This window comes from Dermochelys coriacea, chromosome 17 (genome assembly GCF_009764565.3).
Source record: "Dermochelys coriacea isolate rDerCor1 chromosome 17, rDerCor1.pri.v4, whole genome shotgun sequence".
Classification (NCBI taxonomy): domain Eukaryota; kingdom Metazoa; phylum Chordata; order Testudines; family Dermochelyidae; genus Dermochelys; species Dermochelys coriacea.
In genome coordinates, this window is record NC_050084.1 from 17,938,628 (window position 1) to 17,955,219 (window position 16,592).

The 16,592-nt window shown below is 40.3% G+C and overlaps 1 protein-coding gene across 4 annotated transcripts in view; it reads left to right on the top strand.

Moving 5' to 3' along the window:
• Positions 1-11,387, top strand: part of CAMKK1 (calcium/calmodulin dependent protein kinase kinase 1) — a 199,420-nt gene extending 188,033 nt beyond the window's left edge. For 2 of the 4 annotated variants that reach the window (XM_038375692.2, XM_043499310.1), the window contains exon 16: positions 9,584-11,387. In XM_038375692.2, coding sequence (XP_038231620.1) covers positions 9,584-9,656 — 73 coding nt within the window. In that variant the 3' untranslated portion in view covers positions 9,657-11,387. The other 2 variants (XM_043499312.1, XM_038375694.2) reach the window with 2 other exon arrangements.
• Positions 11,388-16,592: the final 5,205 nt, after the last annotated feature.

Genomic DNA, 16,592 nt, shown 5'->3' on the forward strand with positions numbered 1-16,592 from the left:
TGCTGCTTCAGAAGTTCACGTTCAGGGACAGTATGTGTCTTCAGAATGGTGGGATAGATTCTCAGCTGGTATAAATCGGAGTAGTTCCATTAACTTTAATGCAGCTATGCCATTGACACCAGCTGAGGATCTGGCACATTGAGTCTTTAAAGCAAGTACACGTAATACACAACAGTAAGGACTAGAATACTGTAGGGTGGCTGAACTATCTGTTATATGCCCTCCACTATCTGCCATCTGTCTTCTGTACATACAGCATCAGCAATGATGCAGCTGTGTTATCCAGATGGCCTGTGAGCTGCTCTGTGTGTCTCATATTAGTCAATATCCATGTGAGCATTTGGTTTATAAAAAAAACAAAACATGACACTTTCCTCTGACGTATCTAAAGTAATTTATATTCAGTCTTATGTAAGATTCATCTTAGTTATATGGGGATAGCTCTCATTTTAAGAATTTAACTGTTCAAATCCAATTAGTCTGCAGAAACATAGTCAGTAACTTTGCAGAAAGTACAAATCATTTTGGCAGCACCCACACTTGATGTTCTTGTGAAAGTGTGATAGGATTGTAAAAGATGCAAGTGTTCAGAACTTTGGCTTTACATCTCATCGAGCAGGCAGTATCCTCAGCATCACACTTCCCCCTACAACCATGTGTGTGTCCATTGGTGACTGAGAGGGAACAGTACCTCCTAGTGAATCACCCACTTCAGTTCCTAGGAGATCTGGGTATTGCTGAGCACACCAGCACCCACTGGACTCAATTCCGCTGTCCTCACTCAAACAAAATTCCCATGAAGGCGACATTGCAGACTTCACGATTTGGGTCATGTTCCTCAATGGAAATTGACAGCACTTTGCACGATCTAATAGTGAGCTCCTATGTGCTGAAAACACACTGGAAACTGAAGTGCAACCTGTGTCACCTTTATTATATTAAAGGTATCTCTATTATATTAATGAAGCAAACAAATTTTTAAAAAATCCCAACAACACTGTTTTTCCACATCCCTGACTGTACTGTCTTTGAAGTGTGGTAAATCAGTGATGGTATTGTTGCATTGTGTTCCTATATAGGAAAAAAGAGAAGCAATTAGAAAACTTTCCCAATTTCACGTTCAGTTTGTGTAATTAGGCTGCTTGTAAAATAGTTGGGGTTTTTCTAAGCCATATGCACTGGGTGCTGCTGAAATCAACTTGCATCTGTGCCAGTGTCAAGAATCTTCCTTCAAGAAGCCTTTTGACAGCTGAGTTAGCTTTTCAATATCTGGTGCCTAATTAACATTTCTGAAAAGGGATCTGCCCTTTAGAAAAAGAGAGAAAGATGCCAATTTAACAACCTACTCATTGAGTTTCTTAGGTTGGAAGCTGCCTGATTTAATTAATTTCTTCACGATCTTTCTACTACCTGCTCACAATATGCAAAGCTCTATTCTGGGAAATGCTTAGGGAAGAAGATGCAGATCAAAGTTATTTGAAATAGCAGGAGGCCTTTCATAGCCTTAAATGGCCCTGCTTTAAAAATAGTTTTTAAATTCATGGGGAGGGCTTAAATTCTTCAATTCTTGTAAGATTTTGAAAAATCCTTTCCTGTTTGTTATTTATTTCTTTACTTAAATGTCTAGAAATGTTTAAAAGGCACCTATGCTTAGGCATTTGGCAAATATTACAATTGAATGGAGCTAAAATGAAGACAGCTGTTTTTAGCAACACTATTTATATAGCTTCTGCCTCTGGCAAAAGTAGCACTGTACACTTACATCACTAATTGAGCTTGGAACTGTGTTTAACTGCTGCTATAGGTCACAAAACACTGTGGGGCTGATCTCCTGGCTCTCATTTTGGTCCCTACATGTTGCTCTAGTACATAGGCAGCACAGAAAAGACTGCTGTAAGATAGAGCAGCCCTAAAGGCTGCTCTGACTTATGCTGGGGGTAATTTGGGTCACAGCAGCAGCTTCCTGGAATCTGAGCAGCTCAAAGGTAGTGTAAAGCCATCTGTAACTCCCCTCTGGGCTGTTCTGTCTGTGCAGCGTCTCTCAAAAGATCTGCACTGTATCTGACCCTTTGTTTTTTTATCCTACATGTGATGGGCCAAATTCAACTATGACGTAACTAGTACTTCAGTGAAGCTACATTAGGGATGAATTTAGTCTCTTGCCTTTAAATTTCCCAGTCACTGAATACAGGTTTTTAGAAATCCCAACAGTTCAGTATTCTCAGTTAACTTCCATTGTATACATCTTTATTATAGGTGTGTAGATTCTCCATCTGAACCAGATTCCTCTCATTAATGCAGGCATAATTTCACTGCATATATTACTCTCATTTATTATTGCTAATACATCTCAAAATAACTGAAAAATGTTTTGGCAGATCCACTATACTTGCACGTTAACCACTGCTGTGCTGTTGGTAAAGTGTGGTTTTCAGCTACCATACATGGGATTATTCTTATTATTTACAGAATTTGATCCCACTGATAGATCAGATCATAAGGTCCATGCCCTGAGGATCTTACAGTCTAAATAGAGAAGGCATAGACAGGGGATGAGGGCAGCAAGATGCAAAGTGACCAGTGCAGCAGGGGTGCTCGAACAATTTGTATAATGGGGGTGCTGAGAGACATTGATCCAAAGTGATGCTGCCACACCCCACTTTAAACCAGGGGGTGTGGCAGCATCCCCAGCACCCATAGTTCCAGCACCTATGCAGTGAGGTTTAGCAAATAGCTGAAACAATGGAGCTTTTCATCTGAGAGGTTTCAGAGTAGCAGCCGTGTTAGTCTGTATTCGCAAAAAGAAAAGGAGTACTTGTGGCACCTTAGAGACTAACAAATTTATTTGAGCATAAGCTTTCGTGAGCTACAATACATCTGATGAAGTGAGCTGTAGCTCACGAAAGCTTATGCTCAAATAAATTTGTTAGTCTCTAAGGTGCCACAAGTACTCCTTTTCTTTCATCTGAGAGTTGCTGGTTCAAATACGGCCAGTTTGGCCATGACTGACTGGTGGCTTTTTGGTCATTGGTTAGCAGTCTCGGTCTAGTTCTTGTTAACAGGTATCCATGTCACCACAAAAAGTTGTCAGGTTTGTTGACAGTCTCAAAAGAGTTCAAGGACTGAATAGGCCAGGACCTGCTCTCTCCACGGGATGGTGACTCCACCGCCCGGGAAGTCTAATCCCCAGCCCCTTCCCTTGTGCCTGAGGCCACGCCCCTTTCTTTCTACCTCCCCTCCCCCACAGGAGCCCAAAGCACCCCCACCCTGACCCCCCAGTGCCAGACTGCTGAGGTGGGGCAAGGCCCCAGCCCCGGTACACTGCAGCCTCAGTGCCCCCAGCCCCTGGGCAGCACGGCCACAGCACCCCCAGCCCCAGTGCTGCAGGTGTCCGGGCAGCGCGGTCACCGCTTCCCCAGTTCTGGGGCTCTGTGTGGCAGGGCAGCACGGTCCCTGTGACCCCAGCCCCTGGGCTCCAGGCAGTGTGGTCGCCCCACCCCCAGCCCCGGGGCTCTGGGTGACAGGGCAGCGCGGTCGCCGTACCCCCAGCCCTGGGGCTCTGGGTAGCAGGGCAGTGCAGTCGCTGTGCCCCCAGCCCTGGGGCTCCGTGCGGCGCAGTCACCACACCCACAGCTCTGGATGGCCCCCAGTCCCGGTGCTCGGCTGGCCAGCGCTGGGCAGGCAGCACAGCCCAGCATCAGCGGCCCTGAGTCACTGCAGGAGACATATTGGCCTGCGGGCGGGGGCCACAGTAGGCTGTTTGGGGAGGCAAAGCCTCCCTTGCCTATAATACCTGCTGCCCACGACTCTCTCCAAAACCCAATTGAGGCACATTGGTGGGGCAGCAAGGGCAAGACTTTCCTTGCCAGTGCTGTACCTATTGTGCTGAGAGAGGATGCCAGTCCCCAGGGCTAACAGTCCAGCACCTTTTACTAAAATTACATTCACTTTTAAAACATAGCCTGTTGACACCTGTAGTCAGGTTAAAGTCTTCATTGTTGATGGTATTGGCAGGAGACTGGCTGCAGAAAGGATGCCAAGTTTGTCTTAACTCTTAATTTCACAAAATGTGTGTTTAAGGGAGTACATCTACACAGCAAAAAAACCACCCCTGCAGTAAGTCTCAGAGCCCAGGTCATGCAGTAAATCTCAGAGCCTGGGTCAATTCACTTGAGCTCATGGGGCTTGTGCTTGGGGCTAAAAATAAAAGTTTAGATGTTTGGGCTCAGGCTGGAGCCTGGGCTCTGAGAATGAGGAGGAAGGTCTTGGAGCCCAGACTCCAGCCTGAGCCCAAACATGTACACTGCCATTTTTAGCCCTGTATCACAAACCTAAGTCAGTTGACCCTTACTGCCGCAAGGTGTTTTTTTTTCCTGTGTAGATGTACCCCAAGTCAGTCTCTTAACATTGCTAAAATTCTGTGGGCATCTGTATATTAGCGTGCAGATTTTGACAAAATAATACATACGCATTGTAAACGGAAAATCCTGTCCAAGTAAATTTCATACTAATATATTTTTCATTTCAAGGGAAGGATGTGTGCTTTTATTAAAAGCTATGGCTCATATTGTGGCAAGGGTAAGTATTATTAGAGTCTAACTAACGGTTTACAGACTAACTTTGGCTCAGTATATCACATCTTGTTACACTAGGAGCATCACATACAGAAGCACCCATCATCTATTCAGTGGTTTATAGTCGCTAAGGTGCCACAAGTACTCTTTTTCTTTTTGCGAATACAGACTAACATGGCTGCTACTATGAAATCAGTGGTTTATGTGTCTAATTCCTGCTCAACTTGTGTCCTTTGGCAATTAATAACACTACATGTTCATAAGACTTCTACATGCTAGGGACACAGATCCGTATGCTGCTGAACACCCTCAACTCCCACTGATTTCACTAGGTGTTGATGGCACTGAATACCTTGCTGGAAGCAATTGGCACCCTGCAGGATCAGTTGCCGTTAGCACAGATGATTACTCCAGTATGCACAGCACTGCACTATGGGCGACAGCATTAACTGTCATGGTTTTTTGTTTGGTCTTTAGCCTTAGTAAACATTGCTGACTAATACCCCATCCTCTATTTAATTTCATTCCTTTAATATTCAGAAACATGTGCTCATTTGCCTTTTGCCAGCTTCTTCTTTACCATTTTCTTCCTTTATCTCATTGTTTGCCCTTAGGGACAGGTTCCTCTTAAGCTCATCTGTATATTTGCATCCAACTTTAAGGTAACTGTGTATTTGTGTTTCCCCTGGGTGCAGTAGAATTATAAATCCTCTCCTCAGTTGTCATGCTTTCTGTGTTATTGAGAACATAAAATTCCATCCTTCATATAGGAGCAGTTTTGTTACAATAGTTATGTAGTTTGTTACAGTATTTATGTGTGTGTGACACTAACATTCATTCTCTAAGTTACTTGGGATTTTTCTTGGCAATTTGTTTCCTCACTCTTCTTTTTTTTCTTTTGGGAAGGATGGGAGAGGGAGACTTGGTGAGTTTTAGCAGAGAGGGGGCTCAATCCAAAACCCTAGATCCAATACCCACAAAATTTGGGAATCTAGATCTGAACTTGCAGCTCAGGCCCATCTCTAATATTTAGAACTTATGAAAGATTAATAGATGTGGCTACAACCAAATATGCAGCAGGCAATTCTACCAATACCTCTACTCTTAAAGTTTCTGGGACTCTGCTGTGATGACTGATATGGACAAAACCTCTTGGTCTACATTTCAACATGCCTCATTTCTATCAGGACTAAAGCAGACAGCATGCAAATTTTGCAACACATTCCACAGATCGGTCCACAAAGTATGCTGTCCAATTTAAAACAACAACAACAAAATAATGTAGTTAGTGTAAACCATTGGAGATCATTAAAAAAAAAAAGACATCTCAGTGCAAAATCCCACTGTGCACAGCCAGCTCAAAGCATAGTTATTCTGCTTGGAATTTGACAGAGACGGTTTCAGATGAATGCTTAGAAATTAATCATGTCTCTTGAAATTACATTTGAGCAGCTCCATTATTATGGAGACAATTGTTTGCTTAGGAGCTCATTTATCACTGTAAAATAAATAGATACATCAAGCTAGGGACACCTCCTGCTGCAAGAGTGAAGGATTTTGAAAAGATTCTCCAAAAGTACTGGGAAGGAACTGAGCAGAATAAAGGCTGATGTGGCACTTTTATTGGCATTTGGGTTGTGATGCATGGGACAGTTTTCAATTTTGAAAAAAGAGAAAGTTTTAGTGTAAGTAATAGTCTTTCCCACTTGGATGTACAGTTCAGGAATTCATAGATAGGTCTACTGAAGTCAAAGGAAGTTTTGCACCTATGATGACTGAAAAGATCATGCTCAGAAAATCAAACTCAGGAGAAAGCCCCTGTATCAGCATCCATTAAGGCTAGAGAGATGTAATAAAATACAAAAGTTCACCACTTGCCCCATGATACTTGGTTTCAGCCACAGCCTCCTGTTTAGCCCAAACAGCAGCATATGTATGGTCTCCCAGTAAGGGCATGACCGAGGCTTGTCTGCATTGGGAATTTACCCTGATTGCAGCCATCTGTGGCCAGTTGGCTCCATTGAAGTGTGCCCTGGTTTCAAGTGTGGGTAATCTCAATCTGTGCAAATTGAGGGTTATCTTGCCAACACTTATTTTGCACTGATACAGATACTTCAGTGGCTGGCCAGAGATTGCTAGAACTAAGATAAATTGCCAGTGCAGACAATGCTTCGGCTTTGGAATGAATAACACAGCCTGGTGAAAATGAAACCTGTGATTGATTCCTGATGAATAGACCTTAGAGGTGCAACAAACTGTTCACAAGAGAGATGCTGCCATTGGTCTGAAGCCATTTTTCTTTAAATACGTAGGACCAAATTCTCTTCTCAGATACCCAGGCACAACTCCTGGCTGCTTCATTTTCATTGACGTTGTGCCTTCATTCCCACAGAAGTCAATGGGAGTTCCAAGTGCATAAATGAGGACAGATATTGGCCCACAGTGAAGGCATAAATGGCATTAGGAAAGAATTCTTATCAGGTAACAGGACAGAGAGTGAGCGAGCTATGACTGAACATGAGACAAGGAGTCATGACTCAAATACTGATTCGTTGTCTCTTTGCCTCTATCCTAATTTTACTATCTGTTATGTTGTGAAGCTTGTGCCATTGATGTACAAAAATTGCTAGATGAGTGCCATGTGTTATTACAACTATTAACAATGGTCTCAACGGCGCAGCGTGTTGGATAACCACATAGAGCAAGGTTCATTAGCCTGCTGTTAACAAAAGTAACACAAATACAAAATAACACCGTAAGAAAAGATATTTAATGGAGACTAGTATTTAGCCTCAGTCCTCTCAGCATGTACTCATGTCTCCTATGTGGCAGCACAGACCGCAGACTACTTACTGCAAGATCACCCCAGCTGTCTGTAGAAAATAAATTTAGTTGATATTCAGTATTGTATTGAATGTTTTGTCAATGTATGCTGTATTGCACCCATTCCACATCCTGTGGATCACATTGCCTTTAATGCTAAAACAAGGTGTACAAACAGGTATCAGCTACTGAGAATTACAGGGAAACATTTAATCTGATTAATCAAATTGCAGACAGTAGCAAATAGTACAAAATGACAGCAGGCTCTAAATAACCAGTGAGACGCCATCTGCTGCTGAATTATGCTTGCCGTTATCCCACTGCACAGACCTGCTTGCTGTTCTGATAATGAAACCTGCTTTCCTGTTCACTGTAATAAATCATTTAAAGAGGGTGACGACAGCCCCTGAATTAACTCAGATCAGCCACTGAAGATGGATCTATTACTCAGCATGTTGAAGTCAGGCCTGAAAGTGCATTTGGAAATGGTCAGTTGTCTATATTCAAGGTCAAGTTTATCACCTGGGCTGTGATGGTGCACTTAGGAATGGAATTATGCTTAATTGCAACCATTGTTTTTTCTGTTTCACTCTTTAAAATACAGCTTAGACATAAGCGTTCTTTTGATACAGCTTCAAATTAACTGATAAGGTGTGATCTCCAAAAAAAAATTTCACCTGACCAGTTTTAAGAGTTGACTAGCCTTGCTACCTCTCCTAGGCTGTCTTCATTGCAGAGTTAACTCAAGTTACCTACACTCTAGTTACTTCCTCACAAGTTAGTCAAGCTCGGGTGAGAGCAGACATATTGTGAAATAACACTTGAGCCATACTGTGTGGTTGTATTAGCAGCAAAGTGATTATGTTAGCACTTGACAAGTTGCACTAACTTAAGCTGGAGTCTTTACCACTTGACAGGCTTGCCAACTGTTCTGCCAGTATAACATGCATCTCCAGTAGAACAATGTGTTAGTATAGCTATTACCAGCAAACCTTTCAAGTATAGACAAGGCCTTGAAAGCACCACCACACTTGAGTTAAGGTTTTTGTGTGTGGATGGGACTCAAGTAGGGGCAACACTCAAGTTGGCTTTGTAGTGGAGACAAGCCCATCAGTCTCTTGAATCTGCAAGAGAGGAAGTTGAAATTTAGGAGCATTCTGAAAAGGCTGAAGACTTTGTGAAGTAAGACAAATATAAGTAAGTTATCTTCATTTTGTTTTTGTGGCTAATACTGAGCAAGTTTTCTCAGACTTTTTCAATGAATTATCAGAAATTGGAGACTGAAAATTTTTGGTAAAACTTGAATTATCAGGAACAATTTTGAGTTTTTGTAAAAATGTTCAGCTTTTGGTGTAGTTTTCAGTAAATATTTTCAGGTTTGGGATTTCAAAAATCAAAAATTTTTTATCAAAAACCTATTTTTTTTCTTAAACATTTTAAAAACTAATATTTTCTAATTTGGGTTTTTCTTGGAAAAGCTGAAAAAAAAGGGAAAGTTTGGGAAAAAAAGTATATAATTGGCATTTTAATCAGCTTTATGTTCTAATTCTATTAATATTAATTATAACTTATAATTATTGCAGTACCACCCAGAGACTCAAGAAGGATCATGCCCCTGTTGTGCCAGATGCTGTATAAACACACAGGAAGATGTGATTTCCGCTTCAAAGAACTTACAGTAGCCATTGCGATGCAGCAGTTGGCTACTTTTTTTTATTGGCCTTGAGGGAACATAACTGCCGTTTGCAGTTGAGCTTTGGAAAAAGGGTTGCAGATGTGAAACCATAAAATCAGTGAAACAAGTAGATTTTAAAAATATAAACCAAATAAACTTATAAACATTGTTGCCTTTCTATATGTCTGTTTCTGAGAATTAAATCTCTTGTACTAGTGCAATAAAAGGGAATTGAGAATGTATTTTGACAAATTAAGGAGCTGTAGCCTCATGATACCAAGTCTTATCATGCTTGAGTGATCAGTGCACTGATGTTGATGCATTTTTCTTTATCACAGTTTAACTGTTTACATGGTATACTTTTTAAGGAAATACAGTTTTGTTTGAACGTCATCCTTCATATAATTATTGATGTTATTGGTGTGGCTTGCCTATTAGAGAAAACTATGCCTGCTCTATTTTTCTAAATGCCTGTTTCTAATTATTTACTTCCCTTCATTCATTCATGTAGAAAGCAAGGGAGCAGAGAAGGAGTAAAGGATCTTGATCTCCCTGACGTTTGTGAAGATGAGGCTACTTTCTGAAGCCATGTGCATGTCCTGAATTGGTTATTTACTGCTGTTGTAACCATTGTGTTGTGTTGCACACATTCTGCTCTCATGAACCAAAGTTTGTGACCTGAAAAACTGAAATTGAAAAGAGGAAACAAGCAACAACAACTAACAGTGCGAGTTCTTTGGAAATGGTTTATTCACGGAATGTTATGTTTTATTACTCATTGGCTTCATTCAACATGTAAGATGTTTCTCTGTATTTGACATGTGCCTCATTCTCCATTTGTGTTTCAGCCTATGTTGTATAGTCATAATTGTATGGTATCTTGACCAATGAATGTGTTTTTATTTATAATTCAAAGAACCAAACTTTATCTAATAGGGCACTTGCCATCAAGATGTTTTCCAGCTTTTTGTATTCTGCAGTCAAAGTACCAAGAAAAAAGATATGCAGTAGCCAGGTGTCCTCTCTTAGGTTAATTTTATTTATTACTGAAGCACTTAAATTTACTGGGGCACAGTCTTACTTCTGCTGAAGTCAATGACAAAATTCCTGTTGACTTCTGTTGAAGTAGGATGAGATCTTCCACTGTGTAATTCTTTGTGCTTTTCATTCTTTCTTATTTTTGCATTATATAGCTCCTTTTAATATATAGGGCCACATTAGAGTCACTTTAGTACAATATTGAAAATATATGGTATTGCCACCCATCTGCATTGAGCTTTGGACTGTCCCTGAACTGTTAAAGGCCCTGATATTCATCTGAATATGATGGTTTAGTGCACCAAGAGCATTTGCTTATAGAGTGTACTGTTCCCAGAGGGCTGGGATTTGATTCCATTTGTGTGCTAATGTGTGGACAGGAATTGTATTTACTGATCTGAAAGCATGAGACAATGGATTTTATTTGTCATTTAAGGCAATCTGATTCTCCTTTCCCACTCACCTCCCAGTCCCCCCCCCCATAAGAGAGAGACAGTAGGTGTGTTTGATTATATCTTGAGTTTTTTTTACCTAATTGTGGTTTATTAGTAAATGCCCTGAAATAGGACATTTTCCTATTAGAGAGTATGTCAGTAGATGATTCTTAGATGGTAAGCAAGGACCCAGAAAAGCTACAGGACAAAAGTTGAGTTTAATTTAACTCATTTGTGTAACATTTCAATACTTTAGGTTTTATGCACTTGGTCCTCTGCTGTGGCATGCTGCTGTAACAGTTACCCCCCAATGTGGTTTTAATAATATTATGAATCTTCAGTGTTGTTGAATTAGGAGGTCAGAGATTAGAGCTTGTTTGGAATCCCAAGTACGCAGCAATGTAGGCTGAAACCACTACAAAAATATTTGTCATGTCCTAGGTTATGTACTGCAGCAGTTCCACAGGAGAGAGAGAGAGAACAGCTTCCAGGATGAGTTCTGAGATGAGATTGTCATGTTGCACAGCTATAAATTTGGAGTAATGCATTCACTTCAATGGAGTTACTTCACATTTACATTGGGGTTTCTGTGTTTAATCTCTCAGGCAAGTACAAAGCTGTGTGCACACCTCTATAGAATAATAGTACTGGAAGGGACCTCGAGAGGTCATCTAGTCCAGTCCCCTGCACTCAAAGCAGGACTAAGTATTATCTAGACCATTCCTGACAGGTGTTTGTCTAACCTGCTCTTAAAAATCTCCAATGATGGAGATTCCACAACCTCAGTAGGCAATTTATTCCAGTCCTTTACCACCCTGATAGTTAGGAAGTTTTTGATAATGTGTTGGCCTGTATTTGCAAAAAGAAAAGGAGTACTTGTGGCACCTTAGAGACTAACAAATTTATTTGAGCATAAGCTTTCGTGAGCTACAGCTCACTTCATCGGATGCATTTGGTGGAAAATACAGTGGGGAGATTTATATACACACACAGAGAACATGAAACAATGGGTTTTACCATACACACTGTAAGGAGAGTGATTCATAGATTCATAGATACTAAGGTCAGAAGGGACCATTCTGATCATCTAGTCCGACCTCCTGCACAGCGCAGGCCACAGAATCTCACCCACCCACTCCTATGAAAAACCTCACCTAAGTGATTACTTAAGATGAGCCATCACCAGCAGCAGGGGGGGAAAGGAGGAAAACCTTTCATGGTGACAAGCAAGGTAGGCCATTTCCAGCAGTTAACAAGAACATCTGAGGAACAGTGGGGGGTGGGAGAAATAACATGGGGAAATAGTTTTACTTTGTTAAATATATATACATATATATATATATATATATATATATATATATAAAATGCCAAGCTCTACGATATAACCGCATTTGCTCCAACCCCTCAGACAGAGACAAACACCTACAAGATCTCTATCATGCATTCTTACAACTACAATACCCACCTGCTGAAGTGAAGAAACAGATTGACAGAGCCAGAAGAGTACCCAGAAGTCACCTACTACAGGACAGGCCCAACAAAGAAAATAACAGAACGCCACTAGCCATCACCTTCAGCCCCCACTAAAACCTCTCCAACGCATCATCAAGGATCTACAACCTATCTTGAAGGACAACCCATCACTCTCACAGATCTTTGGAGACAGGCCAGTCCTTGCTTACAGACAGCCCCCCAATCTGAAGCAAATACTCACCAGCAACCACACACCACACAACAGAACCACTAACCCAGGAACCTATCCTTGCAACAAAGCCCGTTGCCAACTGTGTCCACATATCTATTCAGGGGACACCATCATAGGGCCTAATCACATCAGCCAGACTATCAGAGGCTCATTCACCTGCGCATCTACCAATGTGATATATGCCATCATGTGCCAGCAATGCCCCTCTGCCATGTACATTGGTCAAACTGGACAGTCTCTACGTAAAAGAATAAATGGACCCAAATCAGACGTCAAGAATTATAACATTCAAAAACCAGTCGGAGAACACTTCAATCTCTCCAGTCACAGGATTACAGACCTGAGAGTGGCTATCCTTCAACAAAAAAGCTTCAAAAACAGACTCCAACGAGAGACTGCTGAATTGGAATTAATTTGCAAACTGGATACAATTAACTTAGGCTTGAATAGAGACTGGGAATGGATGAGTCATTGCACAAAGTAAAATTATTTCCCCATGTTATTTCTCCCCCCACTCCACCCCCCATTGTTCCTCAGATGTTCTTGTTAACTGCTGGAAATGGCCCACCTTGCTTGTCACCATGAAAGGTTTTTCTCCTTTCCCCCACCTGCTACTGGTGATGGCTCATCTTAAGTGATCACTCTTCTTACAGTGTGTATGATAAAATCCATTGTTTCATGTTCTCTATGTGTGTATATAAATCTCCCCACTGTATTTTCCACCAAATGCATCCGATGAAGTGAGCTGTAGCTCACGAAAGCTTATGCTCAAATAGATTTTATAAGTGTACTCTTTATACCATTATCTAAATCGTTGATGAAGATATTGAACAGAACCAGACCCAGAACTGATCCCTGTAGGACCCCACTCGTTATGCCCTTCCAGCATGACTGTGAAACACTGATAGCTACTCTCTGGGAATGATTTTCAAACCAGTTTTGCACCAACCTTGTAGCTCCATCTAGGTTGCATTTCCCTAGTTTCTTTATGAGAAGGTCATGTGACACAGTATCAAAAGCTTTAGTAGAGTCAAGATATACCACATCTACCACGTCCCCCCTATCCACAAGGCTTGTTACCCTGTCAGTGAAAGCTATCAGATTGGTTTGATGCGATTTGTTCTTGACAAATCCATGCTGACTGTTACTTATCACTATGTTTACCTATGTCAACAAAAAGGGCAAATAAAGTCAAAAGGCAGGAGTATTTTCTATTATTATGCATTTAAATGCAAGTTATGGGGTTTTCCTGTGAGGAAGGCAGCTAGAATATATGTTGTTTCAGAGAGAAAAGTGGTAAATTAAGGCTGGTCAGGATTAGGAGGTAGGGTTTTTGGCCCTTTTTAGGGTGTGAATGAAATAAAATGTTATAAACCCATTGTTTATATCTTATCTTCACTCCAGTTTCCTCCCCTTTTCATTTTTCATAGAATCATAAATTTTTAAGGTCTGAAGGGACAATTTTGATCATCTAGTCTGACATCCTACAAAACAAAGGCCATAGAATGCCACCTACTTTCTTCACCACATCCCTCTCTTTTATTGTTACATATGTTAATAGGCATCTCTGCTAGCATTATTCATCAATGTCAAGAGTTAGTTATTTTTCATCACACAGAAGTGTTGTTTTGAAAAATGCAGATTCAGTGTAGCAAGAGATGGGCAGAGGCAGATCAGTAGCCTTTACGTGTCTGGTCTAGTTGTAGAGCACAGGACTGGGAGTGAGGAAATGGGAGTTTTCATCTGAACTCTGACAATGATTCACAGTGTGAAGTTGGGCAAGTCACTTAACTTCTCTATGCCTCAGTTTATCCATCTGGAAAAGGGGGATAATACTCCCCACCTCACAGGGAGGCGAATTTTAATCAGTTTGCATAGTGCTTCAATAGTACCTTCTATCTACGGATAACAAAATGTTGTAATTTATTATATTTATGCTACAGAGTAGTAACCATAAAAGCAGGTATCTTAAATCACCCTAGTCTTGGAGTTATTGTTATATTTCTTTTTTTGTAAAAGGGATGGTGCTGATGGAAAACACATTTACTCTTTTCTTCAGCTCAGGCAAGAAGTCTGACAGAGAAGAACTTGCCAATTACAATATTATGGAGCATTATTTCTCAGCAGAGGTATTCTCCTTGAGTTCACTTGGGCTCTAGCCTTGTCTACAGTCAAAGTTGCACTGGTTTTAACTGAGGTGCGACTTTAAACCATTTAATTATACGGGTGCCAAAAACCTTAGTGGATACTCTAAATTGAATTTTATACTTAGTTTATATCAATAAACTTGATAAGGAAGTTAAACTTTGAATATAGCACCTGACATCTATCTACACTAAGGAAATCTTCCAGTTCAGCTTCAGTGGTGTTAGCTGACTTGCGGGATGAGTATTTAGATTATTTCTTAAACCAATGGATTTATGGTTCAATAACTATCCATTTTGAAATTATGGAGGAGATTTTTCAAAGGACTCCAGTGGAGTTATGCACTCAATTTCCAGTGGGATTTGGGAGCCTAACTGCTTTAGGGCTGCTTTGAAAATCCCAGCCTCAATTAATAAAACAAATCAAAATCTTAATATTTTTGGGAGGAGTAGGCTTAGTGTGCTATTTCTTTAGCTATAGGACACTGTGTTGCTTTTATAGTCTTCAAATCTCTTAAATTCTCCCCAAAATTGTTTTTAGAAAATGTTCAATGTTCCTTTAAAAAAAAACCACAATAGACCTGTTTCTTCCAATCCAGGCAAAAGTGAATTCTGCTTCAGAGACTTTGTCATCTCTGGCTTTCAGCCCAAGATTTCTTTTTCTTTAGATGACAAGAAATCATCCTAATTCCATCGCACAAAGCAATCTTAAAATCTGTACACAGTTCAAAAAGAGGAAATTATGCCAGCATAAAAAGAAGTCTAATAATTTCTGTGCATGTCTAAAGGGAATGCTATAAAATGGCATTCCACTTCTGTCACCCTATCAGAGTGAAATGTATAACATGTTTGCAGCAATGTTAGGGTAGCTTGGAGCAATAGTGCCTTTCTACTATGGGAGAGAAGCAGTTTAAAAGATATAAAATTTATTTTTTTAAAAAATTAGCCTTTCATCTCTGACAATTCAGCCCTATCCAGAATGGATGAAAATCATTCTCTTTACATAGATACCGGGCATTGGGATGATCTGCAGAGCAAAGGGGAGGACTGGAATAGTCAGTCTCTGATATCTTTGTGCAATCCCTACATTTTGTATTCAAAATCCTTCTCCACCATTTAATATACTAAATAGCACTGTTTCTGCTGCAAGAGTATCCTTCAGAAGACAGTGCCTGAATTCATCAAAATGTGTGTACTCAAGTTCATATCTGTGAGAAACATCTCTAACAGTTTTTTGTAAAGCAAACGGTTATTTGTCACCTCTTATAATTTAGTCCAAGTTGTAACTAAATTATGTCTAATTTGAGAAGCCTTCAAAGAAATTTCTCTTGTGGAGAAATAACACACTTTTAAATCTGCATGAAGTACATTTTTTAAAAAATTATTAATAGATCTAAGTTCTTAGCTTGAGAGATAACACTTGGTAAAGTTTGTCAAGTCTGTTAGCAAGGGTAGCCATATTAGAGATCTTTATCATTTTGGGTGGGAGTATTTCAATAGGAACAGGACACTACAAACAAAATTCCCATTGTTTTCAGATACTTATCATTACATTGTAGAGTCTGAGTGAAGCATTTCAGAGTAGCAGCCGTGTTAGTCCGTGTTAGTCATGCATCCGATGAAGTGAGCTGTAGCTCACGAAAGCTTATGCTCTAATAAATTTGTTAGTCTCTAAAGTGCCACAAGTACTCCTTTTCTTTTTGAGTGAAGCATGTACTCTTAATGTTTATAACACCATCTCACCCCTGTGTGCACGTGTACTATATCTGCTGTTGTGCCGTGGTTTTCTGGCCATTTGTCTGTGATAAAGAATAATGTGTATTTGCTGGTAATTGTGCCATATCTGCATGATTCCATCTTTGAGCAGCAAAGGTCTATAAAGACACCTAGCAAATCAGCCATGTTAGATTTTGCCAGTTGTCTTTTAGACTACTGGAGACTTCGACAGTGCAAAGTAAAGAAACAGAAGTTTATAGCGTAGCCTTTCCAGTTTGAATCACATAATCAGCTCCTATATTTGTTGTCTACAAGAGAATTTAGTGCACATGCAGCAATAATCACGGTTTTAGATTTAGATTTTTCTATGGTTCTTTTCGGTGTCTTGAGATACATGAAATAAACAAAAATCCTCTGTTTTGTAGGTTAAAAAGATAATGAATCAAGTTCCACAAAGATCTCTGTAAGACCCACCTGTTTATT